The 27882-nt window shown below is 46.9% G+C and overlaps 1 protein-coding gene across 1 annotated transcript in view; it reads left to right on the top strand.

Annotated features, from left to right (window-relative positions):
- The window catches only part of LOC146821117 (cystatin-like), a 77315-nt gene extending 49872 nt beyond the window's left edge, over positions 1-27443 (top strand). The window contains exons 2-3 of the mRNA XM_085612075.1: positions 19820-19933; positions 27143-27443. Of these exons, the coding sequence (XP_085468201.1) occupies positions 19820-19933; positions 27143-27226 (198 nt within the window). The 3' untranslated portion in view covers positions 27227-27443. The remainder of the gene's footprint in view (positions 1-19819; positions 19934-27142) is intronic.
- Positions 27444-27882: the final 439 nt, after the last annotated feature.

Genomic DNA, 27882 nt, shown 5'->3' with positions numbered 1-27882 from the left:
ATCCGAATGGGCCTGCGCCATCACCCGGTCTATTGCCGCCCAGGCCCCCCGCTCGTCCCTGGCCTCCGGTTCCGCCAAGCCTGTGGGGCTCGCACCGCCCCCCGCTTGCAGCGAAGGAGAGGCGGACGCCGACACTGGACCTACGGAACCCTCCCCCGAAGAGATCGCTTCCCTCGGCGCCCTACCAGAACTTGCGCAATGGCACCACGAAGGGGGCCCCACCCGAGAGCAGTTCCAGCAAGAACAGCAGTCCTGTCCCTCTCTCGAAGGGGTCCGACAACAGGCGTCCGCGCAAGCCAACGGTGACCAGACCGGCACCCACTGGGTCTACTGGGCCGAGGGCCTGCTGTACAGTGAACAGAAAGTGGCAGAACTCGGGGCCAGCCGCGTGTTGGTGGTCCCCCTCCGCTTCCGGGAGTTCCTTCTCAAACTGGCACATGACGTGCCCCTCGCCGGACACTTAGGGCAAGACAAAACTTACAGCCGTCTGGTGACCCACTTCTACTGGCCCAGGATGCGGAGAGACGTGGACAACCACTGCCGGTCCTGCCAGACCTGCCAAGCCAGCGGGAAGACGGGGGGTCGGGTCAAGGCCCCCCTCCAGCCCTTTCCAGCCGTCAGCACCCCGTTCGAACGGGTCGGGATCGACATCGTGGGGCCCCCGGACCGCCCTGGGCCACCGCTTCATCCTGGTCCTCGTGGACCACGCCACCAGGTACCCGGAGGGTGTCCCACTGAGAACTGTAACGGCCCCCGTGGTGGGCCGGGCCTTAATGGGAATCTTCTCAAGAGTGGGATTTCCCCGCGAAGTGGTGAGCGACCGGGGCACAAACTTCGTCTCCAAGTACATGCGGTCCCTGTGGCAACAGTGCGGGGTCACGTACAAGTTCACCACCCCCTATCACCCTCAGGGGAACGGACTGGTCGAGCGCTTTAACAGAACCCTAAAGGGGATGATTCAGGGCCTGGAAGAGCCCCTCCGGCGGAGATGGGATGTCCTACTACCCTGCCTCCTGTTCGCTTATCGGGAGGTCCCGCAGAAGTCCCTGGGGTTCAGCCCGTTTGAACTGTTGTACGGGCATCCGGTCCGCGGACCCCTCAGCCTGGTCAAGGAGGGCTGGGAGACGAAGCTCCAAGGCACCCCCCCTGACGTCTACCGATACCTCCTGACCCTACGAAACCAGACCCGCAAGTTCCGAGCCATGGCCGAAGCCAACCTCGAGGCCAGCCAGGAGGACATGAAGCGGTAGTACGATCGGAACACCTCTACGATCGAGTTCGAGCCAGGCCAGCGAGTCTGGGTCATGGCCCCTGTTGAGCCCTGCGCCCTCCAGGACAAGTGGACCGGGCCCTTCAAGGTGGTGGAGAAGAAGAGCCCCGTCACCTACCTAGTCGACCTGGAGTCCCCCCGGAACCCCCTCCGGATTCTACACGCTAACCGGCTCAAACCCCACTTTGCCCGGATCGAACTGAGCCTGCTACTGGCGACCAACGAGGGGGGCGAGGACGACTCCGAGCCCCTACCCGACCTCTTGCAGAGCGACGTCCACGACGGATCCATCAAGGGTGTCCAACTCGCCTCCTCCCTGACCCCGGAACAGCGTGACGACTGTCAACAACTGCTGCAGGACTATGCAGCCCTCTTCTCCCTCACCCCGGGGGTGACCCACTGGTGCGTCCACGACGTCGACACCGGGGACAGTCCCCCCGTGCGACACCGAGCCTACAGGGTACCCGACCGAGTCCGGGCATGCATCCAGGCCGAGGTAACAAAGATGTTGGCCCTCGGGGTCATCGAGCCCTCCGACAACCCGTGGGCCAGCCCTGTCGTCCTGGTACCGAAGGCCGCCGCACCAGGCCATCCCCCGGAGTTACGATTTTGTGTAGACTACCGAGCCCTGAATGCTGTGACCAAGACGGACGCCCATCCGATACCCCGGGCCGACGAACTCATCGACCGCTTGGGGTCCGCCCACTACCTAAGCACGCTGGACCTCACCGCCGGGTACTGGCAGATCCAGCTCACCCCCGGCGCCCAAGAAAGATCCGCCTTTTCCACCCCTGATGGGCATTACCACTTCCGGGTGATGCCCTTCGGCATGAAGAACGCCCCGGCCACCTTTAAAAGACTCGTAAACAAGGTTTTGGCCGGGCTCGAGGCCTTCAGCGCGGCCTATTTGGATGACATTGCCGTATACAGCAACCACTGGGCTGAGCACCTGGGTCACCTCAAAGCAGTCCTGGCCGCCCTCCAGAGGGCCGGGCTCACGATCAAGGCCAGCAAATGCCAGATCGGCCAGGGATCGGTGACCTACCTGGGCCATCAGGTGGGAAGCGGACAGGTGGCTCCCCTCCAGCCAAAAGTCGATGCCATCCAGGCGTGGGAACCCCCCACTACCCAGACCGCTGTACGGGCCTTCCTGGGCCTCACCGGATACTACCGGCGGTTCATCCGGGACTATGGGAGCATTGTTGGGCCGCTCACGGAGCTCACCTCAAAGAAACAGCCCAAGAAAGTGCACTGGACTCCCCGCTGCCAATCAGCTTTCGAGACCCTCAAAGCAGCAATGTGCACTGCCCCTGTGCTCCAGGCCCCTGACTACAGTAGAGAGTTTATTGTGCAGACAGACGCCTCCGAATATGGGATCGGGGCCGTTCTGTCTCAGGTGGATGAGAAGGGACTCGACCGACCAGTGGCCTTCATCAGCCGACGACTGCTGCCCCGGGAGCAACGCTGGAGCACCATCGAGCGCGAGGCCTTCGCAGTAGTGTGGGCCCTTAAGAAGCTCCGGCCCTATCTCTTCGGTACCCACTTTCGGGTCCAGACCGACCACCGGCCCTTGCGGTGGTTAATGCAAATGAGAGGCGAGAATCCCAAGCTGCTGCGGTGGTCCATTGCCCTGCAAGGGATGGACTTCTCTGTTGAGCACCGGCCCGGCAACGACCACGCCAACGCTGACGGCCTATCCCGCTTCTTCCGCCTTGACGAGGAGAATCCCCAAGGAGATGGGTGACTCTCCCTGCCTTCGGCTGGGGGGACGCCTGTTGGACCCGGCCTCGTGGCGTGGTCCTGACTTCCCTGGGATTGGGCCCGTTCCCCGCCCTGGCCTCCACGGGCCACCCGTTCGAGCCGCACGAGGTCACCTACACCTCGGGGCTCCACCATTTTGTTGCCTGCCACGTGACCCTGCGCACCAGCCCACATGACCCCGCTCAACCCGGCCTCGGCCCCAGCAAGGCCCAGACATCGAGGCACCAAGAACTGGCCAGGGGGTATCACGTGCACACTTCCTCGCCCCTGGTGGAGGGCGGTATCGATGGGACCCCCAACCGTCCCTACACACCGAGGTGCGATCGGCCTCCATCTCTCCTGGGCCGGGCGCCTCTCCTGCTGGGCGTCTGGCCGCTCCCAACCCGGCCTCTCCGCCCCCCCGGGCACAAGGGTCCGGACATCAAAGGACCCCGGACCTATATCTGGGGCGACCCCGCAACAGACCGGGAGTTGTATCCCGGAGTCGAGAGCCCTGCTGATCGAATCGCGGCCGACCCTACGGAGAAGAACTCTTGTTGAAACCACCACGAGCCCTGCAGACTGCGTCGCGGCTCCTTCTTGCGGAAACCTTGAAGCCCCCCGGAACATCGGGGCCCTGCTGACGCTGTCGCGGCCCAACCTCGCTGAAACCTCCCTCGGAGCCCTGCTGACGACGTCGCGGCTCGAGCTGAGCAGAAACCATCTTGAGAGCCCCGCTGACCTGGTCGCGGCTCTCCACGAACTGAACGCCAGAGCCCTGCTGACGCCGTCGCGGCTCGACCCCTCCGAGATCCGGAGGCCCTCCAGCTTGAGGATAAGAACTGGGCCCCAGGTACCCTCGTACCAAACCCCTGCCAAAGACTGTCCCGCTACCCCTTCCCTTCTAAAGAGACACTGAGACTTTTGTGGATCCCTTGATCCCTTTCGTGTAGATATTGATCCCGTAATCTTTAAGTGCTGATAAAGTATTGCTCGTCTTGAGACAACCTCCTTGAGTCCTGTGTGGTGGTGTTACTGTGCTAGTACATGATAGGAGAAGGACCTCCCTGGAGGCTTCTCAGCAGTGCTCGGCTACTTCGTACAGTGTGGGGGCCCCTCTGGGTGGTCTCTCCGACTCCCCGAGGTCCGCCTTCCAACAGTAGCCACTTGCCATCACTTGTTTTGTCTTTTGCTATAAACGTATTAGCAGACTTCATCGGGGCTATAATACAATTATGATAATATTATAAGGAGGGGCTCTAAGAATAGTTTTAGTCCTGCTACCAGGGTCAGTGGCCCAATAGGCACCTGACGTGTGCTTCGTTAAGTCCTGTTATGTGGCGCTGAGAGTCGGCCAAATGCTATAACTAGGTGCTGCTGAAGGGAATGTGGTATGTTCATTATAGAATTGTGTGTAATATAGACCTATAAGACATATTGTCTTGATTTTCACCATACTTAGACTTTTCTGTAAACAGTTGGGACTGATACATAGGACCTCCTTTTACTTTACAGAGCATAATTTGCACTTTCTTATGATTAATTTGTCTGAATGAACTGTACAGATTTTTTAATTTCTCTAAGAGGACGAAGCTGAACATAAAACAGAACAAGGTGAGCTACACCTCCTCTATATTTAGTGTGACGGCCACCACAAGTAACAAAACAAGTCACAATTTTCTGCATGTCCTGAGATGACTAGCTCAACATACTAGTATTGAAACAAGCCATGATTATAATGTTTTATACACTATTGTACTTTTTTGCACTTTTCTTATACTTCTGACTAATCCTCAAAATGGGTCTATATAACACACTATTTCATAATGAACACACCACTTTCCCCTCAGCACCACCCAGTTATAGCATTTGGCTGACTCTCAGCCACACATAACAGGACAGAACCAAGCACATGTCGGGTGCCTCTTGGGTCACTCACCCTGGTGGTGGAACTAAAACTATTCCTTGAGCCCCTCCTTATAATATTATCATATTCGTATTTTTGCCCTGATGAGGTCAACTATTACGCTTCCAGGAAAAGGTGAAGCACGTGTTGGCAAGTGACAAGACCAAGCATGAGGGCAAAATTGGATATTTAAATAAAGAACAGCTGATACCACAACGTTAATGTCAAAATCTTTTTGAGTGCTCAGAGAACTTTCTTAATTAATTTTGGAATTCCTTCCAGTAGAGGAAGACCAGGTATCTTTTTCCCCTCCAGAGCACCAAATGACATATGGACACCTATTGTACCGACTCTCATGTGACTTTTCATATAGAATAATTTTGGGTGTGCCTATGCTCCCAGCCACCATTTCTATTTTGCAATATGTGTTAGAAGTGGTATCACTCATAAGTAGTACACTTAGTATGCAAATGTAGCTTTTGAAGTTGCTTAGTATAGTTGTTCAATGCTCATAAGCTCTTGTAAAATACTTATAATCACTGAGATGTCATGAGTGATGTCACTGATCATGTCATGAGTGATGTATTATGTGAGGTCCTAAGCAGTGCATTGCGGGGGCGCAAGTTATAGTTAGCTCAGGTAACTATAACTGTTGAATTTCACTGGTTTTGTAAGAGTGAAATGTGAGCCTAAGTATAATGTCTCGGTAGCCTTTTGCTTTTTTCAGTGAATTTCAATTTGTTTTTAATTTTAGTTCCTCATTGTAACCTGTAAACTTTGAGAGTGTGTGTGTGAGAGGCTGTATAGGTCTGTGAGTGGGGTTGTGAGTGCCTGTATGGGTGAGTGAGTTGCTATATTGGAGAGTGAGTGTATGTGTAAATGGTTGTATGGGTGAGTGAGTGGATATGTGAGTGCTTGTATGGCTGTGTGAATGGATATGTAAGTGGTTGTATGGGTGTGTGAGTGTGTATGAGTGATTGAATGGGTAAGTGGATGTGTTTAGATGCTGTATGGGTGAATGAGTGGGGTATGAGTGGCTGTATAGGTAAATACGTGGGTGTATGAGTAGGTGTGTGGGTGAGTGGCTATATGGGTGAGTGACTGGTTGTATCAGTAGCTGTATGGGTGGCTCAATGGATGAGCGAGTGGGTGTGTGAGTGGCTCAGTTGGTGAGTGAGTGGTTGTGTGAATACATGTATGGGTCTATGAATGTGTATGTGAGTGGTTGTGTGGGTGAGTGCATGAGTGGTTATATGGGTGGTAGAGTTGTTCTGTTCAGAGTCTAGGGGTGAGTGAGTAGGGACATGAATGTCTGTATGGTTGATTTAGTGGATGTGTGAGCAGCTGTATGGGTGAGGGAGTAGCTGTATGAATGACTTTCTAGATGAGTGGGTGACTGTGAGTAGGTATATGGGTAAGTGAGTAGCTATGTGAGTGGCTGTATGGGTGAGCGAATGGGTGTGTGAGTACCTCCAAGGATGAGTGAGTGGGTGTGTGAACAGCTGTTTGGATGTATGAGTGTTTGTGTGGGTGTATGAGTTGATGTGTGAGTGGTTCTGTGTATAGTGTCATCATTGATGTAATTTGAGATGTCATGAGTGATGTCACTGACCATGTCATGAGTGATGTAATATGTGAGGTCATAAACAGTGCATTGTGGGGGCTTAAGTTGAGTTAGCCCAAGTAACTATAACTACTGAGTTTCACTAGTTTTATTGGAGTGAAATGTGAGCCTGAATATATTGTTCTCATAACAATTTGTTTTTTCAGTGAATTTCTAAGGTGCGTTTAATTCTATTTCCTAACTATAACATCCTTGTGACCTTTGTTTTTTCAGTGAATTTCAAACTTTTTTAAATTGTATTTTCTCAGTGTACCCTGTAGACTTTGAGGGTGGGTATTTGAGAGGCTGAATAGGTCAGTGAGTGGGTGTATAAGTGCATGTATTGGTCTGTAAGTGAGTGTCTGAGTGGCTGTCTGGTTCTGTGAGTGGGTGGGCAAGTAGCTGTATGGGTTAGTGATTGGGTGTGTGAGTGGCTATATTGGTCTGTGAATGGGTTGTGAGTGGTTGTATGGGTTAGTGGATCGGTGTGTGAGTGCCTGTGTGGGTCTGTAACTAGGTCTGTGAGTGGCTGTGTGGATCTGTGAGTGGAGCTATGGGTCTGTGATTATGTGTGTATGTGTGTGCACCTGTGTGGGTCTGTAATTAGTTGTGAGTGCATGTGTGGGTCTGTGAGTGGTGCTATGGGTCTGTGTGTGGGTATGTGAGTAGCTGTGTGGGTCTATGTGGGGGTGGTGAGTGCCTGTGTGTGTCTGTGTGACTGGTGCAATGGATTTTAGGCATTTGCATTCCTAGGGTATTTAAAATGGAGAACCATGAATTCTACTCTCGTGTGGGTACAACAAGAAACAAACTACTTGTCAAAGTTGCTAAGGATCATATGGCGCTGCAATAGACCAATGATTAATTCACGGCCAATAAAGATTTCATATTGTTTTTCAAGATAGAATACAAGAGGAAACACACTTGCTTTGCCTTCGCCAAGCCCAAGCAATTAGGATTATTTGTGCTTTACTGAAGTGGATCTTAAACAGGGGCACCTGCTATGTTTATATTTGTAATTGCTTCCCATTGAGGTTTAATTTCAGTTCAATGAGCAGAATGGCCATTTGGGCCACAAGGACCCCATCCCCCGGCCACATTTAAATGGGGGAGGGAGGCCCCTCATCCCCCTCCCGGGCCAATTTCAGCCCCGGGGGCCCATACCTGAGGCCTAGCCTTGAAATGCTTGGTGCCCTTCAGTCTACCCATTGCACCTATACAGCACTGTTGGGGACTGTGGGGGAAAGCTGAATGCCCCCATGATCACCGGTGACTTCCCACCTCAAGCAGGAGCTGGGATTGCTCTCACACACAGGGAGCTGCTAAACAAGCACCTCCCTGTGTGTGAGAGCAATCGTTTAATCTATTTCCCTGCCTGCCAAACAGATGCAAACTCCACTCCCAGCAAGTGGGAGCACTTTGACAGTTCCCACTTGCTGGGAGCGGAGTAAGTGTTTGCTCTGACTTGGCGAGAGCTTTCACAACTCATGCCAGCTCTAAGCAAACAGCTATGTCCCAGGGGTGGGCATCCTGGGTCATAGCAGGAGCCAGCCCTTGGGGTGGCAGTCCTCAGGGCAATTAATTTTTCCAGGAGGGGGGCCATATTGCCCCCTCCTTCTGTGTTCACTTGCTGGCCCTGGGGAGGTGGTGGGTGCTGCAGCCATATATGGCCAAGGAGGAGGGCCATGTGGCCCCACTCCCAGTATTTTTTATTTTAAAGGCCATAGGGAGGTTGTGGTCACCAGGGTCTATGGGGTACATGCAGCCTCCGCAAATTGTTGTTTTTATAGCCCTGGGAAGGTGTTGGTCCTCTGGGCTTTCAGGAAGCCCAGGAAGGGGTCCATGCAGCCCCCCTCTATTATTAAACATAAAGCCCCGGGAGATGGTGGTCCGCTGGGCTTCTCCAAAGCCCAGGAGGGGGTCCACACGTCCCCCCTCCATTTTTATAAATAAAGCCTCGGGGAGGTGGTGGTCCCCTGTGCTCCAAGAACCTTAGAAGGAGTGGCCCTGTGCACCCCTTTTTCTTTATTCCTTACTTTTTTGTGACTCGGCTGAACCGAGTAACAAATTGCTGTCAACACTTTCTGATTAAAGTGTTGGCAGCCAATCAGATCTCAGCACAAGGTCAGGAGGATCTGCGGAGCCTTCGCGTCCCTAGATCTACAAATTCATCTTTTTCTTTAATTTCTCAAAAACTACTGAAAAGATTTACAACAATTCACAAAGGGGTCACTTTCTGTACCATCTGCTACCTTTCTGCCAAATTTGGTGTAATTTTGTTCAGCGGTTCGGACTGTAGTTTTGTCTAAAATTCCTATGGGAATTAATATGGGAAATGCACATTTTTTTACCACCACACCTTTTTCTCGGCCCTCTCTTGACGGATTGCCCAGAAACTTTCCATGTACAACCGCCATACTTTTTTGGGGAAATGTTCATAAAGATTTGTCAAACAGCACCAAAGATGTAGGCAAGTTAAAAAACACTTTTGGGTATAATCACAAGAACGTGTGCTAAACATCCCCCAAAAATGTTAACGCAACTTTACACATCGCAGCCTATGGCGGGAAAAGAACCCCATGTCAACGTGGAATTCACAACAAGGCGGTACCATGCGATAGTCTGCAGAAACCTCGGACAATGTCCGTGATGCATCCACCTCGACGGAGATAAAAACACAAACCACAACACCAAAAAACCTGTGATGGGCCAAAGCGTGATGAGGAAATCAGCGATAAGAAGCACCAGGCCTGCAACACACACCTGGCCGGCGGGAAAAATCACCATAAAAGTAGAAAAACACCCAAACACAAACTGACCAACACCTAAGCACCATGGAGGCAGCCGGAGCAGGCGCAGAGGACGAGCGCAACCCCACAAGCACCCCGGACGATCAGCCCGGGACCTCGGGGACAGGGAAGGGCAAGGACAAGAAAAAGAGTTCCGTCCGCAGGGGAAGAGGATCATAGTCACGGATGTGATGGAACACCATCAACAACTGTTCGTCACCTCCAACGTGTCATTGGGCACCAAAACTGGAATATGGCGGGACATCGTGGACTAGGTGAATGCCGTCGGAGAGCACAAGAGGACAATGGACAAAGTCAAGAGCCGATGGAATGACATCAAGCGGAAGACCAAGGAGAAACTCGCATCCAACCAGAAGGCAGCAATGCAGACTGGAAGTGGGGGCCCAGTGCCACAGCTCAAACTGGATGACATGGAAGAGCTGGTGTCAACAGTCATCAGTGTGGATACTGTGGCCGGAGTCGGGGGACCAAACACTGCTCGACAGGACACAACACAACTGCAACAGGGTGAGGGACCACCAGGTACTGGGGCGGCTGGAGGAGATGGCCACGATGGCACACATGCACAATCAAGCAGAGCACAGTGCACACCTTCAATGACTCTGGGTCATCGCCCAGATCCATAGACTGTCACAATGTACAATGCCATGCTGTCTGAATGTCAACATGTCCCATGCGGCTACATACATGTGGACACATTGCAATACACCATCTCCCCTTCACATTGCAGGCCAGCATCAACAACCCCCTGCAGAGCAGTCCCTGCCACTTTTCACTGATGACGAGGACGACAACCCCAGCATCGACACCAAAGCCGTCCTAGACATCATTGACATCATCCGCGAATCACTTCCAGGATCAGGGCTGACCAGCTGCATCGAGGAGACCCCACCCACCACCCAAACCACCCAGCAGGAGGCACCCACAGCCCGCCAGTCTCCCAAGACCCCCTGGAACAACACATGGTCTTCCAACGCCGTGTGCTGGAGGCCCAGAGGGAGACGGCTGAGCAGGTGCGAGTGGGGTTCAACCTCATGGCTACCAAACTGGACGTCATCCATGGGTGTCTAGACCCGCTCCATGACCTCCAACGAGCCCTGACTGACATCGCTGGAGTCCTGACGTGGAGAGAACACCTGTCTGCTCAGAGGGGCTCCAGCGATAGCAGCCATGAGCTGGCACACATGTGGAGGCTCATGGAGGACATGTTGCGTATGGAGGCGGTAAGGATGGCACTGCTGCACATCAGCCAAATGTAGTTTGGATCTACCATGCCCTGCAGATCATCATCATGGCATTGCTGCCGCAAAGCATGGCGCAGATGAATGCTGCTGACCCCACACCATCTACATCTCCGCCCCCTGGTGTGTCTATGCCCCACAGTGTGGCAGGCGTATCTACTCCGTCACCTGATGTGTCACTGCCACATAGTGCGGCGGACAACCCTCCTCCAGCCCCTGATGTGTCAGTGGCACACAGTGCCTCAGCCTGTACTGCAACACCCACAGGTGGGGCAGATCACACATCTGGGGATGAGGACGTGGGTAGGTTTGTGATCAGGAAGCACTAGCATTCATTTCCACCTGGCCTGTTTCTGTTTGGTTATGCACATGGCCTCATGACCTTCCACTGACCCCCGATACACTTCGAAGCACTCACCTTGGACTGCGACATGGACTGCCATATCCTGTTTGATGACCAATGACACGGCAACCAGACTGCGGACTGTACCCTTCCTCTTCCACAGTACTTGTCATCCCCGGATGGACTCTGACTGGCCCTCCACGGGCCCATATTGTGTAGTGTGCTCGGCATTGCCCTGTACCACTCCAGTTGCAGGACTGCACTGGGTGTGCAATAAACATCCAGTGACGTACTGCTGTGTTATGTCTTCCATCATTCATGTATGAATGTGTGGGTGAATGTAGGGACAGTGATGTCCCTTGCGTCAATGATGCTCATCCTGTGGGATGCCAGTCAGAGGGTGCTACATTGCATATTGTGTACCAGGTCCCATGAACACTACAACAGGGACACACACATCAGTCACTTCCATATCCGGACATGGACTGAATCATGCCCAGATCCCATGAGTCATTGCTGCAAGCCCTCAATCATAAAGGGACCATGAGTTGTTGCACACAGGTTAAGTGGCACCCGAGGCCTTGCAGCCGTCACGGGCCTACTACCACATGGCGCTGACTGGGGTTGCACAGGATTAGTGGCACCTGGAGCATTGCGGCTGGCACAGGCACCCCACCACAGGACGGCGACTTTGGGTGCACTGAGTTAGGGGCACCTTGAGCTGCTGAGCGGATGTGCAGCCTGCGATGATGCCCCGTCCTGGCGGTCCGGACAGCTCAGGCTTTGTGTGCCCTACTGGACCGCAGTGTAGGCCAGAGCCAATGGGCAGCGCGGGGCTACTGCCACGTGACGTCGCTTCGGGGATCACAGAGTTGGTGGCACCTATTGGGTTGAGCAGGTGTGCAGCCTGCGATGAGGCTGGGGGCACTGGTATGTCCTCTGCCATGGAGTAATAAAGAACCAGCACCAAGCGTGGGACATGGTGGCCTGCAGAGCGGGGCAGCATGGTGTGGAGTGTGCCATGTCCGTGGGCCCCGGGCTTGTGGCTTGCAGCATCACATGGTGGGACCTCCTGTCTGCATGTCAGTGACGGAAGGTGAGCAGTGTGGCCTGGGTGTGCATGGGCGCGCGTGCTCTGATGGGTGGCGGGAAGAGCTGGGGTGCCTCTGTCTGGGTGTGAATGGGCGGGCAGGTGATGTTGTCTTGTGCAATTGTGTGTACTGTGCCAATCATGTATCTGGACTCTGTTTCAGATAACGGGTCTGTCTCAGATGTGTGACCTAATGAACTGCACTACATGCCGGCAAGTGGTTGGAGATACACCAGTGGCAGCAGGTGAGCAGTGTGACCTGGGTGCGCAGGGGAGGCGCTTTCTCTCTCTCCCCCTCTCTTCTCCCCTCTCTCTCTCTCCCCTCTCTTCTTCTCTCTCTCTCTCCCTCTCTTCCTCTCTCTCCCCTTCGCTCTCTCTCTGTCCTTTGATGTGCGCGGGACACACCTTCTCATCATGATTTTTGTCTTGCAGGCTGCGAACTACGGATTGGCCCGAAGGGAGCAGCAATGTGTCTTCATTTTATTTCAGTGTTCATTTTAATAAAGTTTGATTTGTTGCTTCGGAAATAAATGTGTGATGCTCATTTTTGTGACGACACATGCATGTCACCAGTTGTGCTTCTGCGACATCATGCGGATAACTTTGTACGTGATTGGGTGTAGCTGATGTGGCATGTCTTTGGTCGGGGGGTGCCGGGGAGGGGAGGTACTGGGGGGGTTGCGGCGGGTGTTGTTTCCCTTTCGGCCCACCGAGCTGCATGTTCGGTTGCCCGGGTGCATCTGTTGTTCTTCAGGTGTGGCTCTGGGCTCGTCTCCCTTTTTTGGTCCAGGCTGTGGTCTGCCTTAGCACCAGGTCAGAGCAGGTGTTATTTTCCTGGTGCTAACGCGCCTTATCGCCTGCTTCGTGTTCTTATCACAGTCTGGCTGTTCGTTGTGAATGTTGTGGAGTGGTGTTGTTGCGGCTTTTGGCACGAGAACGCCTACTCTGCATCTCATTAGCGATAGTTGCGGGGGTCATCCGCGGCGATGTTTTTTGCGGCTGCTATAATGGGTAAACTGGTGCTGTGGGCTGTTAACACCAGCTTGTGATTGGGGCAATAAATTAATCGCAACTTTGGCAGAAAATAAAGTGCCACTGACTCTGCGATAGAGCCTTGTGAATATGGCCCTTTGTGTATGGTGAAAACTAGGTCCTACCTATAAATACACCAGTTGGTAGTTATAGTTAGGACCTAGTTTCCATAAGAAAATAGTTTTTTGTTTTGCCAATAACTTTGCCACCACTCGATGAATCTTCAGTAGATTTTCAAAAAATTCCCTTTTTTGGTTCAGAAGCTGTGTTTCGGGGTGGTCTGTCACGCAGGGTCCAAGAAAAAAGGGGTCCAAAAATTTATTTTCCCCATGCATTTTCCTGTAGGGATTTTGAACATGAATGGAATTACACCTAATTTGGCAGAAAGCTAGATGTAGTCGAGAAAGTGTGTTTTTTATGATTTGGTGTAAATCCGTTCAGTAGTTTTAGAGATATTAAAAATATAGCTTTCTGGCAGTGCAGATCTTTGCAGTGGAATCGCGAATCCTACTGAAATTTGATTGGCTGCCAACACTTCAACCAGGAAGCGTTGGCAGCCATCTTGGGACTCAGCTTGAAGCCGAGATTCGCACAAACAATTTAAAGAAAAGGGGGCAAGGTAGGAATACCCTGATGCCCCAGATATGGTGGGGGGTCATACAGGGACCCCGTCGGGGGTTAAAAGCATATTGTTTTGCACTTTTTTTTATAGGAAGCCCCTGGGTTGGCCAAATCCCAGGAGCAGTGTTTTATAACTATGGAGGGGGTGTCAATACAGCACTTCCCGCACCCTGTGGACTGCCACTTCCCTGGGGCAAACAATAATAAAGTGATGCGGGAAGCCCGAACAGCACTCGAGCATTTATTAACTTAGTGTGGGAAGGCCCATATTGCCTCCCCCGCTTTCCCAAGAACAACCACCTCCCCAGGGCTAATGCAATGGGGGGAAACACCTCCCTGGGGCTTAATATTTTTGACATGGGGTGCCTCACGGACCCTCAGGCCCCAGAGACCACCACCTCCCGGGCCAAACTCCATTTTTGAAATGGGAGGGGGGGCCATACATGGCCCAGAGAACCCTAAAACAAGGAAGGAGACGGGCCGTGAGGCCTCCCCCTCCTGGAGCTATACAGGGCCTGTTTCTGCTATGTTCTGGGGTGCCAAACTCCAGGACATTGTTGTTTGCTATGGCTTGGCAGGAGTTTTATCGCTCCCGCCAAGCCATAGCAAACTGTGCTCCGCTTCTACCAAGCGAGAGCAGAAAAGAATGCTCTTGCTTGCTAGAAGCGAAGCACAACTGCTTTGACAGAAAGGGAGCTGCATGTTGAGCAGCTCCCTCTCTGTCAAAGCAATGCCGGCTCCCGCAGGAGGCGGGTAGCCAGCAGGGACTGCGAGGACCTTCAGGTCCCCTTCACGGTCCCCATCAATCGACAGTGGGGGCTCTGGGTGAGACCAGAGCACCCACAATTGAGGTCCGGCCACAGTGGATGGGGTTCCCGGGGCCCAAATCGGCCAGGGAGGGTGGCACATGGCCCTTCCCATTATTATTTTTGTTTAGAAAAAGAGGCCCAGCCCCAGGGGATGGAGTTGCCAGGGCCCAAATCATCCCGCCTCCCTATTAGTTTAAAAAGAATAAATTATTAAATAAAGGGTAGGCACTGGGGATGGAGTCTTTGGGGCCAAAAACGGCCCAGGGAACCCCCTCCCCTAAAAAGTAAAAAAATAGATAGAATGGTATGGGTCTGTGAATGGCTACATGAGTGGTTGTGTGTATGTGTGTGTCAGTGGGCATACAAGAGTGGTTCTATGGGGGTGTGAGTAGGTGTGTGAGGGATTCTGTGGATGATGTCATCAGTGATGTCATTTGAGATCTCATTTGATATGTCATCAGTGAGCTCACTGACCATGTAATGAGTGATGTAATATGTGAGGTCATAAGCAGTGCATTGCAGGAGCCTACGTTATAGTTATAGTTAGCTCAGTTAACTATAACTGCTGAATTTCACTGGTTTCATATGAGCCTAACTATAATGTCCCTGTAACCTTTGTTTTTTTCTGTGAATTTCTAAGCTTTTTTAAAATTCTATTTCCTAACTATAACATTCCTATAACCTTTGTTTTTTTAAAATGACTATATATCTATATATATATAAGATTTGGGAGGGTTCTATACTCGCAAAGTTATGCACTCCTGTGGAATGGCTTGATTAGATTCTGATCTTGCCTCGGTCTTGGTTGCATTATCAATGGCAAATTTTGCTATGAGGCTTAAGAGACTGTGGCTGGGATGTTGTCAAAGTGGTTCGTAAAGGCATCCTTTTTGCCTAGCTCTCCAGTCCACAGTGGACTAGTAGAAATGTTATAGTGAATTTCGAGGTAGAACTCCAATATTTGAAGACTGAATAGAGGCAGTCTAGTTTCTTGAACACTTGGATAAAAATCCCAAAAATACAAGGTCCTCTAGCCTTTATGTTATTCATTGACAATACTGCACCTTAAACAAAAAATCTTATCACTTCTACAACAAACTGAGTGCCCCGTTTGAGCATCAATTACATGCACAGAATGAAGCGACGTATGCTGGAAATGCTCACTTTTGGTGACTCACTCATATTAGATGAAAAGAAGGCTCTGGATTTTTGAGTGTCTCAAAATAATTGGATATGGGTGATCCATTACCTGAAGTGCTTCAACAATCCTCTCAACAACAGAGGTAGCTGAAAATAGCCATTGACTTTCATAATATTAATAAAGGCCTAGTAAAAGATGGATTCTGAAACATTTTTATAAATAACATGTACCTTTATAAATAATATATACCTTTTAAATTGCCTTTAATTCAAATCAGTACCAGGCTACCCTCATGGGTGATAGTGCGCTTTATAAACACACACAACAATGCCCTTGTTGACCTTTCTATTCAACTGCTTCACATGAGAAGTACGGATAAAGCCTCATTGGTCGAAGTGTTCATTGCCGTCATTGCCAGGCTGGTAAATAACTTATATTGAGCTTCTTCTAGGCTGATTGCCCTTGACATGAACCTGTATACAATAGTCCTAGGGCACTGCCCAGAAAGTCCTCTACTTATGCTTCCATTCTGGATTCATAGATAGTTATTGGAAATAAAGATTAATCAAGTCATTCATTCATTTTACAGGGCTGATTACCTCATGCCCACTATTTAGGGCTTTGAAGAGCAAATTAAGGACACGTATAGTGTGATGAATGAAAATCTGTACCAGAAAAGTGAAGGTCTGGCCTGAGCTTCATACTATTTTCTAGTGTTACCAACTTCTGCTGAACAGAAGTTATTTGATTGGCTACATAATTAAGTCTCTAATTCACTATGATAACTGAAGAAGTATTGGCTCCTGATTAGCTTACTTTAAAAACCACTGATTCAAGTGGGGCTTTCTTTTCCTGACTTTTACCTATATTACTAAGCTGCACAGTTCCCAATATTAACTGAATTGTTCAAGATTGTTTTCAGCAGCTGTGCACATTGCACTTTGGCCGGTTCCATGGATCTGCTTAGACAATAGGCTATCAAACTTAAACATCTGCACCTCATTGTAGACAGTCCTGAAGGTATGGTACAATAGACTGAAAGAAGACATGGTTTGACTTCTCTTAGATCCTAGCACATGCCAATTCACTTCTCAAGAGAATTGTCATCAGCAGTGTCAGTAGTACACTTTGACTCCTTTTGATAATCAATTGCTGAGTCATCTCAGATATTTTTGAGAAGGAAAAGATAACTTATTTTGTTGAATTTAAATGTGACTTTAGAGTCAGAGTGTTAGAGAGGTTACACTATAACCAGAAAAACCACTGGTCAATGCATCAACTTGTATGCCAAAGAGAAGTAAAGGTACAGACAAGATTTAAGGAGTTTATTGCAACAAATCCATGACACAGTTGTACCATATAATATCCTCCTCAAGTACCTGTTTTAGGGCCTACTGAAAAACAAATGGCACTGTTGTGAAGGTATTTTGTTACCGAACTGGGACTTTCTTTAAAATGAAATTTTCTGGTATGAAAATTTCTCATAACAAAGAGGAACGTAACAAGGCACTGTGTGAGTGGCAGTACCGTTAATCAAATGCACCCCACGGCAAACATGTTTTGATGCACACTGTGGCAATATAGGGGGCACCATGAATTAAAAAATGAAGGGGTCCCCTGCAACAAGATGGCTTGCCCAAGGTAGGAATAATACAAATGAATTTCAGAAAGCAATCTCAGGCAAGCTATTATAAAATAGGGTAAAGGGCACAATCAAGGACACACGACAAAACAATCATAATAATACAAAAATAGAAAATCATTTAAATTCTATAAATAAAGATGTCACCGTATCAATGAGAATAATTAGGACTCGAGAAAATATATACATTATATAAATAGTATGTGAAACCAACAACAGACATACTGATTTTCATTCATACCCATACATTCATCCACTTCTCATCTTGTATAGTATTGATATATATCAAAATATCAATATATTTGTGCACTCGTATTTTTGTGGCCAAAAGACTGAAATCTATCTATATAGAATTCAGTCCTTTGGCCACAAACTCTTACCTCTGTTGCATCAACAATTCCAATATCTTGGCTTACTATAATTTGTGAACACAATGAGTGCACAGATGTATTGATTTTTCATATTGGTAAGTATAGATTTACTATTTTTAACTCCAAATCTACTATATTGAAGATATGTTGTCAAAGTGCAAATCTTTCTGATGGAGTTCAGTAACCTTTATTTAACTTGTCTAACCTTTGGTTGTCAATATTTTGCCCACAATATTATGGTACCACAATATTACTGAGATTATATTCTGGTAGGATAGCCCACTGTTCGATGTAGCACAGGAATACCCTGGATATAGTGAGTCAAATCAGGGATACATCATTCTTTGATATGATTTGTTAACTGGTTCTAGACTATTTATCGGTGGGCTCACCCAAGCCATGCTGCTTTGTCCAACTACACTTTGATCATTGGATCTTATCTTGCGTTTAATATGACAAGCCCGACTGTGTCACCACTACAAGCCTAGTTTTTGACAGATCATCTGATTTATTTGCATATAAAAGAGCCTTCCTTCTGAAGTTCTTGCATTGTCTGCAATGTCTCTATATTGACTCGGCTACAATTTCTTAGTACAATGTCTAAATCCATTTTCAAAGGTGAACGAGGGCCGACCTGGGGATGATAGCTTAGCCACTGCATGTCATATATACTTTGCTATTCATGAAGCTCTACATGAAAAAAAAACATGTGCTCTGCCTGGCCTCATGGTGCCTTGAGAAAAGTTTGAATAAAGATAATTAAAAATATTGCAAGTATGACTCAGGTGACTCTTCTCACCAAAGGTTTGGGATTGCACAAGAGGCTTGGACGTGACCCTGTTTGGAGTTCCTCAGTGACCCCTTGGCAATGCTTATGAGAGGACTGCATAGCCCACGCCAACCCGTGGCAATCCATGGACAAGGGCCTCAAGGGATTTCCATGAGAGGGGAGACCCTCTAAGAGAAATGTGTCTGTGGCTGCTCCACGACAGGTATCAGGACACAATGAAAGCACAGATGGAGACTGGGTCACCCCTAAGACTGTCCTATGAATGCCTGTGCACCAGAGTCCAGATAGCAAGAGTACATCAACCCTGAAACAACTACTCTTGAGGCAGAGCAAGTGACTTGAAGGTGGGACTGGTGGCGATTACTCCATGGCCCTATAGTGTGGCATGGAAGGGATACTGCACAGTCCACACAGTCCTGTGGAAGCCTTGTGAAAAGGGCCTCAGGGGATTCCTGTGAGAAGGGAATCCTGGTAAGAGAGTGAACATTGTAAATAGACTTCCACACTGTGAGACCAGGTGGGACAGGACCCTCAGTGCCCAGTTGGACTGTAACAACATGGACTTCATCCACACTGCTTTTTGGCCCAGGGAAATCTTGTTAAACTACTGAGGCATGCCGTGATGCCTAGTGCTCCCATCTATGCCTATCCACTCATCCTATCCTGCCAGCAGCCTGGATAGACTCAGTGGAGCTTTTCTTTGTTATTTTGGTCTCTCTCACAAGTTGGACTCATTGTCTAATTTAATAAAGCTTGAGAGGGATGTAGTGACCGGCTGGTCATGGTCTAGTGTTCCTACAAATGCTGTGCTTCCACCAGCCCCTCCTTGAGGCGTGGCTTCGACACTCACCCCACACCCATCCATCACATGTCACCGATCAGGTGACACTGCTAATAAAAGGGTCTGGGTGCACGTGCCCTGGGCCAGTTCCAGAGAGTAAATCAGTGTGTCTGTGTAATAACTGTAACTGCATGGGGGCCAAAGGCCTGAAATGGTTGTTTGATCATTCTATTTTTCATGTTTGACTCCACTGCCTCTCAGCAATGGGGTGATGCTCCTCTGCCATAACGGAGGAGCTGGCCCTGTGTGTAAATTACATACTATGTATGAACATGCATTCTGGGAGGTATTTTTACATCATTTTCTCTCCAGTGATCTAATTTATATGCCATGATTTACTTTTGTTAATGCATTTTAATTTGCACCATGCAAAAGAAGAAAAAACTGCAATGTTCAGCTTATTGGAATGTGAATCTCTGCTCGTACATTCTATGTCAAACTCATGGTTCATTCAACTGATCCGTTTTGCTTAACAATGTGGATATGTGTTTCTGTTCGCAGATTAAAACCAATGTATGTTAATATGTTGCAGAGGAATATAAATATTGCTCTATTTTCCAAATTTGCAGATCGTCGCTGGGATTAACTATGAAGCGGAAGTTGTGACGGGTCTGACAATATGCTTACAAACAGCCCCTGAAAATGAAGAATGTCCTTTTCACACCTCTCCGGACATGCTAAAGGTACAGTCTGCAGATTTCACAAAAAATATTTTTTGTGGCAATTTATAGAGCCTAGAGCTGCCATCGGTGTGGCTTTGTAGTGCTCAGAGAAGGAAAGCTCTGTATGGGCGACAGTGACTCGTTTTTTTTTCTGGGAGAGTAGTCCTATCTGGACACTAACTGGTTGAAATCAAAGTGTCAATATTGCACAAGGTATCTGGAGAACCACCAGCCTTAGAAGAAGTTCACACCAGAACATGGGCTTCTATTGGAATTCTCAAGGGCATATTATCAAGCCCATTATCGCTGCTTTAGTGGCAGTTTCCTGCCGCTAAAGAGGCGATAATTTTAACGCTGTTCTTGATAATATGCCCCTCAGTATTATAGGTGAACTTGTAAAATGTAAACTCCTGCAGATCATCGGACTAAGGAAGAAGCTGAGAGATGAATGTAGGAAAGAAAATAGCACGAATCCTGATTCTTACAAAGGATTCAAACCAAATTAAGACAGCATCATAGAGGGTATAATGTGGGGGCAGTCAACAATTACCTGATGGTTGACATTGTCAAATACTGCTTAGAGAGCTAGAAATATCAGGTATACATATCATTCACATTAGTAACCCAAGAGGATAATGCAACTATTCTCCAATATGAATTTGCCAGTATGAAGAGAAGCACACATTTAGTGTGCGTTATTTGGTGCATTTTTTTGGGGAGGATCAAACTGATCTTTACTTTTTAAGTGCACCTGTTGTGTTCTGTTATTCAATGTTCTGTACGTTCGCTCAATAACTCCATCTTATTGATCAGTCAATATTTGGCTTGGTTACCAAGGTCCAGTCAATTCTTCTGCAGTACAGTGAAAGGTCTTCTATTAGTGAGAACTTTTCAAGAAGAAAGAAGCATTCGCCTCTTAAAGCTACCTGCTTAGGAGGCCGACATCCATTAACTCTTTGAGGGTCTCACTCATTAAGAACCTCCACACTTGTGGCTGAGGCCCCCCAGTCGTCGGGACTCTCCGAATTCGGGGGTAATTTCCACAATGAGAGTTGTCATTGTAGAGATTCCACTTCGAGTACGGAGACTCCCCCACGACTGAGGGGCCTCCGCCACAAGTGTGGAGGCCCTTTGTGAATCAGGCCCTGAATGTTTAGGAGGCGATAAGCTTTGTAATACTCCTGAGCATCAACATAACCACATAGGGCCTTATATACAAGACGTTCCCATAGGGCAGTGCCGCAGGCCTTCCTGCTACACTGGGCTGCCATATGGCAAAAGAAAAGAGTAGGAATGCGCCTATCCGATACGGCGCATTGCTGTCCTTTTCCCCTGTGCTGGTGCACAATGGACTTCTATACACCAATGCACACACCTTTGCGCCATGGTGCAAGGGTGCCTGCATTGCAGGTATTATTGTTTTTGTGCAGGAAGGGAAATCTTCCTGCACAAAAGCAATCACAAGAATCTTTTTCCTCCTTCTGTGTGTGCTGCAGAATGCATCACACATAGAAAAAGGAAAACTGAGGCGAAATAAAGATATTTCTCCTTGTTGCACCTCCCTTACACCTCCCCTGGGGCGTCGTACATTTTTGGCGCTGCCTTAGAGTTACGATTCCTCTTAATCTGGATAGTGTCAAAAAACCATCTGTGTTGCTGGAACGTCCACAGCAACACCCATTGCATGCCCCTTTAACACAGAAAACTGCGTTGAAGGGAACGATATTTACAAGGTTGCATTAAGCCACTCAAAGTGGCTTAGTGCTATCTGGTAAATATGGAGCAGTACCCTGCCTCACCGAAGCGTCGCAAAAAGTGACGCTCCGGTAGGCGCAGCCTCATTGTAAATGAGGCCCATAGTGCATGAGAAAGAGTACTGCAGCGTGGACTCATAAGAAAAGATTGAAATAAGAGAGCATTTGTACATTTTTTCCAATATCTCCGGATTAACTAGATTGAACTGTGTTGCTGTGATTTTGAGCCTCTCAAGTGCATAATTGACATTTGCACCAACTCACCCTGACCAAAACAACATTTTGCATGATTGCTCAGTCTGAATGTTGGTGCAAAAAGGTAGTGATAAAAGTGACGCATATCCAATGAAACCCGGGGGAATATTGACAAGCCTGTATCATCACGGGAACGTTACTTTTTGCGACATGCCTGCAGGGCGATTGGGGCTTTGCCTTATTTACAAGGTAGCGTTAAGCCACTTAACAAGGCATAATACTGCCTTGTAAATAAGGCCACATTTCTCGTTGTACTTAGCATGAAAGAGGAGGGCCATGGGTGTTGCAGTGGGCATTCCACTGCAACACCCATTGAATCTGAGCTGCCCCCTATTTACAAGGAAGGCGTGAATAGGAGGCAGTGCCAGAATTAAGACCAGGCATTTAAAGATTGGTTATGTGCAGGAAGGGGGACCTTCCTGCACACAAACAATCTTCCCCTGCAAGAAGACACCCTTGCATGATGATGCAAGGGTGCCTGCATTGATGCTTGGCTGCTAAGTGTAGCACCAGCGCAGGGGGAAACTCAGGGCTGCACCATAATCTTGTAAATATGGTGCAGCCATACGTTTATGAAGTGGCGGAGTGAGGCGCTAAGCCTGGAAGACTAACGCCTCAGTCTGCCACTTCCCTTGTAAATATGCCCCCCGGTCTCGTTATTCTCTTCCCAAGGAACAGCAATCAACCTTATCAATACAGATCAAGAATAGGGTAGAGTGGCAAGCACAGCAACTGTGCATAAATCCTTGCGCACATGAAATCAAAAGTATTGGTTGAACCTCACCAACATTACACCAAATTAAAGATTTTTATTAACATTAACTCTGTTCCAAAGGATGCGAGGAAACTCGCAAAAACAGTGCTAATTTCCTATTTAAAGATAATCTTACAGAAATACCATATTTGGGACATTAGCACAGATTTACCAACAAGTTCTGAAGGAAGATCTCGGTTGAATGCCACCAGAGCCAACTCAGTAACAAAATCAGGTTTTCACATTTTTTTGAGTTCAAATAATTTTATTGAAAGAAAAGACAAGGTGTCAAGAAACATTATACAGTGTTAAGCATACATCAATACATTCCAAGTTTACTACATAAGAAGTATAAAGAATTGGACTATTAACGCATAACTAAGGGTATGCAAGAATGGACTAAAATAACTCAATGAGGCTATTTAAATAACTGTATAAAGAATCATGGAAACATCAGGGAAATCAAGGTGGCTTAAGAACTTCCTGTTGGGGAGGAGTAGGTAAAGAGAAACATTTGGCAGTAGCGTCAATATATGTTATGACTGGTGACCACAGATCAACACGCTTTATAGCTAAATGAGGGGGATAGACGAAAGCAGTATCCAATCTGTGGTTATGGCAAACAGTAAACCACCAAGCCTTATAGGAAATGTTTGTAAAGTCTTTCCAGTTAGCAGTGATCTGCTGAAAGGCTATCGCTAATAACAAATCAATAATTTTAACATTAAAAGAAACATTATCCCAGATGGAGGTTAGACTTCCCAGAAAAATGTGGGTAAAAGAAAAGGAAAATGCAGTATTAAAAATATAGTTAATCCTGGACCATACCCGCACTCTTTTACACAATTTGGCCGGTGTGAGTAAAAGTCTGTTATAAATGAAGAATAGTGTTTGCGTGGTATTTGCTGCTCTAGAGGACTTGCGTATTTTAATCCATATGTCTTTCCACAATGATAACAGCCAAGAAGTATCAAAGTCTTGTTCCCAAGCCGCTTCGATTTTAGTCTTCTGTCTATTAATATCAAAGCTATGCAAAAGATTGTAAATAGTTGAAGCGGTAGGTTTGGTCAACAATACTGTATGAAGACCTGAGTGTGGTTCTGGATTAAGAGAGGTATCTTGTGCGGTTAGGCACTGGGAAACAGATTCCAGCACAGTTTTCTTGAGTATATTATACTTATGAAAAAAAGAAGTTGGAAAAGAGAAAGTCTGCTTGAGAATATTGAGGGATAAAAATTCGGAGTTTGAAAATAGCTGGTGGATCCATACCAAACCCCAATTTCTCCAGCTTCTCCAATAAAAAGATTTGTTTTTAATCAGTAAATTTTTATTATGCCAAATGGTAGAGTTCAGAAAAGATTCCTTGCTGATACCAGCAGTATGAGAAGGCCCGACAAGTAGCTTGGAGGTGTATTTTAATATGGGGTAGAGATGAACTGTGGTTAAGAGAGATATTCACGGAAAGAATAAGGGGAGAGAAAATGGCGCTCAATTGAAGTCCAAAGGGGGCAGTCATCTATAGAATCGACCAACCAAGAAGAAGCTTGGCGAAGTAAAAAAGCTTTGTGATATACCTGAAAGTTCGGAAAATTAACTCCGCCCTCGAACTTAGGGCGAATTAATTTTTGCAAGGACATTCAAGGTATCTTCTTCCCCATAAGAAAGCGGATAAGATGGAATTGATTTTCTTAAAGAATTTTACTACAAGTGGAGTCGGGATATTGGAGATAGTATAGAGAACAATGGGCGATATCATCATCTTGATGGTGTCTAAACGACCCCACCAAGACAAGTAGAGAGGATGCCATTTGGTAGTCAAGTCAGAAATCTGCTGAATGCATTTGTTCATGCATAAATCTACAATTCCGGAAATCGAGGGTGTGAAAAACAGACCTAGGTACTTAATGTGGTTAGGGCTCCGTTTAAACTGAGAGGCTTGAAAATCCAAACTAAACGTATGCGCAGTTAACGATAACATTTCACATTTATCATTATTTAATTTATATCCAGAAATGAGGGAGTAAGATTTCACTTCTGCTAAAAAAGCTGGGATCGAATCCTCTGGTCTGGAAACGAATAACAAAATGTCATCCGCATAGGCTGCAAGCTTGATATGAACATTTAATGTTTGAAAGCCGTAAATAGCAATTTAGACAAAAATGGTTCTAGAGCTAGGTTGAATAAAAACGGGGAAAGGGGACAACCTTGATGCACACCCCTCTTCAAATTAAAGAAAGGGGAGATTAGGCTGTTAGCGCAGACCGCAGCACGTGGATTAGAATAAAGGAGGGATATTAAAGTTGTAAAATTGGGGCCGAAGCCAAACCATTTAAGAGCGCAGAAAAGATACTTCCATTCGACCCTGTCGAAAGCCTTTTCGGCATCCAGCGCAATTGCTGCCAACAAGTGATTCATATGTGAAGACTTGGATAAAACGTCAAAAAAGAGTTGTGTGTTGTCTGTGATGACACAGCCCTTTACAAAGCCGGATTGTTCCTTTCCTAACAGGTTTGGTAGATTAGAATCGAAATGTGTGGCTAAGGCTTTAGAAAATATTTTGTAGTCAATATTGACTAATGAAATAGGTCTATAATTTTTGCAATATTTAGGGTCTTTGCCTTCTTTAGGAATGAGACAAATATGGGCCTCTGAAAAAGAACCAGAAGAACTTGCGGAGGAGTAAAAAAAAGTAAGAAGCGAATGTAATTTGGGTATCAGGAACTTAGAGAAGTGAACAAAAAATTCGACTGTAAAGCCGTCTGGACCCGGTGCCTTATCCTTTTTATTTTTCGAAGCGCCTCCAACAATTCATTCTGAGTAAGCTCAGACTCTAGGTGAGAAAGATCCGGAAAATCCTGCAGGGATCTTTGGATGGTTGAGAAAAAGTGCGATAGAGAATGATCCGTAGGTTGAATCTCCGAAGAATATAAAGATTTATAGAAAAGAGAAAACTCATTCAAAATCTCAGCGTCTTTGAATTTTAAGACCGCATGTTCGTCGAAGACAGATTCAATATCTAATTTGTTGGAGCGAGTCTTTAAGTAATTGGCTAATAATTTCCCTGCTTTATTTTTACCCCCATAGAATTTCGCACTAGATTTCAGTAAATAAAGTGAAGCATCATCTGTGGATTTTCTGTTAAATTGCATCTTAGCCTTAATAAGGGAATTTAAGCATTCCTCCGATTTGGAGGTATAATACGAATCTTCCAGTTTCTTAATATGTTGGAGAAGATCTGTAAGAGTTTGACGTGCTAATTTACGTTTCTTTGCTACATAATGGATGATAAAATCCCTCGCTGAAGCTTTGAAAGCATCCCAAATGGTGGAAAGAGACAAAGATTCTGTATGGTTCCTCTCGCAGTAGTCAGTGAGGAAGGTAATAAAGGATGTAGAAAATTGTGGATCTAAAAGAAGAGCATTGTTAAAGCGCCATCTTCTGGGAGCGTCCTTTCTAGGCAATACATCGAAGCCTATTGATACTGGCGCATGGTCCGATAAAAGAATTGGGCCAATATCTGCGTACGTAAGAGATTGTGAAACATTGTGGGAAACAAAGTATGATGGGCCGGGGAATAAAAAGAATATTCTCTGGTGGTGGGATTACAAAGACGCCAGGCATCTAACAATTTATGTTGGGTAATAGTGTGAGTAAATGACCTGTGTGTTTTGTTGGGAATAAAGGGTACCTTAGAATTCCTGTCTATAAAGGGGTCAAACACTTGACTGCAATCTCCTGCCAATATAAAGTTATCATCAATACAGGTAGAGATTTGCTTAGCTAAAATAGACCAGAAGGAAACGTCTCCAATGGTGGGAGCATAAACATTAAGAAGAGAAATCGGAATATCTTTTGGTAGTAATTTAACAAGGAGTCATCTCCCCTTATCATCAGATTCCTGTAATAACATCGTAATAGGGAGGGATTTGAGACACAATATCGCAACACCGTTTCGTTTACCATCCCCAGGAGAAAAATAAACTTCAACCACCCAGCCCCTTTTCAATTTCAATGACTCAATATCAGTAAGGTGCGTTTCTTGAAGAAAAACAATATCAGCATTCAATTTAGCCAGGTGGGTCAAAACTCTTTGTCTCTTTATAGGAGAATTAAGACCCCTAATATTCCATGTGATTAATTTAAGTGCCATAGATTATTAAGAAGTGGAAAAAAGAACAGTCGCATGAAACAATAGTCCAAGTCAATGATTTGAAAGAATATAAATACAAAAACCAGGTTTTCACATTTGATTAAGTAATTAAATTAAGTCTTTAAACGCGTACCCGTGAGGTTTTAACGTGTGGAAGAGTCCAGCTTGTGGCCTCATACTTTGTAACATCAGGAAGCGCGAGGCGAAGCTCTGCAGCCATGTTATGTGTGGGGTGGTGCATGTTCTCACCACTACTGAAGCTATCTATATACGTATTTTTGTTACTGAACTTGATTCTTTATTTCTTTTTACTGCAGAGATCCACGTGCACCTTCCGCGTGTATGTTGTTCCTTGGCTCCATACAATGAGACTGTTAAATAAAACATGCAACCAGGAATAAGGAAATGGAGTGCAGCTCCGACGTTCATGAAGCTCTCTATATGCGCAATGTTTCTGCAGATGGAAAGTCTAAAGTTTTTACGTTAAAAGGAATTTAATGTCTATTTACATACTCTTATCCTTTCGATTTCATTTTTTCTGTACTTTTAAAGTGTACTGTGGAATTTAAACTGTAATATTTTCTGATTGAAGAGCAATAAAAAAGTATTTGTTCCGCAGCCATTTTTGATGACTGTTCCATTATATTAAAGATGATTCTAGCTTGAAAAGTCTTATGTTCCGCAGGTTCTTCTTCTGAAGAAATTGTTCTTAGCAATTAGCATACTGTGGATCGCTGCATAACCATGAGCTGTTTTTTGGCCAGTTGAGTGTGAGTCTGAGTGGATTTTGTCGTTTAGTCATAGTGTCTTGCATTCACATGTCCGCTTGGTGGTGCTGGCTGTCTTGGTTGGTGTTTTCTGCTGGATGTCGATACCACTACTATTGTAGCTCCTTAGTTAGACTAAGCGGCGATAATTTTATCGCTTTATCAGCAAGGTCACGCTATCGCGTGAATCCTTGCCTTAGTGCCCTTTCCCGTAACGCCCACCTTTGCATCTCTAATGAGATGCAAAGTGGACGTTCCATCCCAAAGTAACTGGAGAAATGTCGCTAACC

The sequence above is a fragment of the Triturus cristatus genome, chromosome 6 (assembly GCF_964204655.1).
Source record: "Triturus cristatus chromosome 6, aTriCri1.1, whole genome shotgun sequence".
NCBI classification, from domain to species: domain Eukaryota; kingdom Metazoa; phylum Chordata; class Amphibia; order Caudata; family Salamandridae; genus Triturus; species Triturus cristatus.
This window is presented reverse-complemented; position numbering and strand designations above follow the sequence as displayed.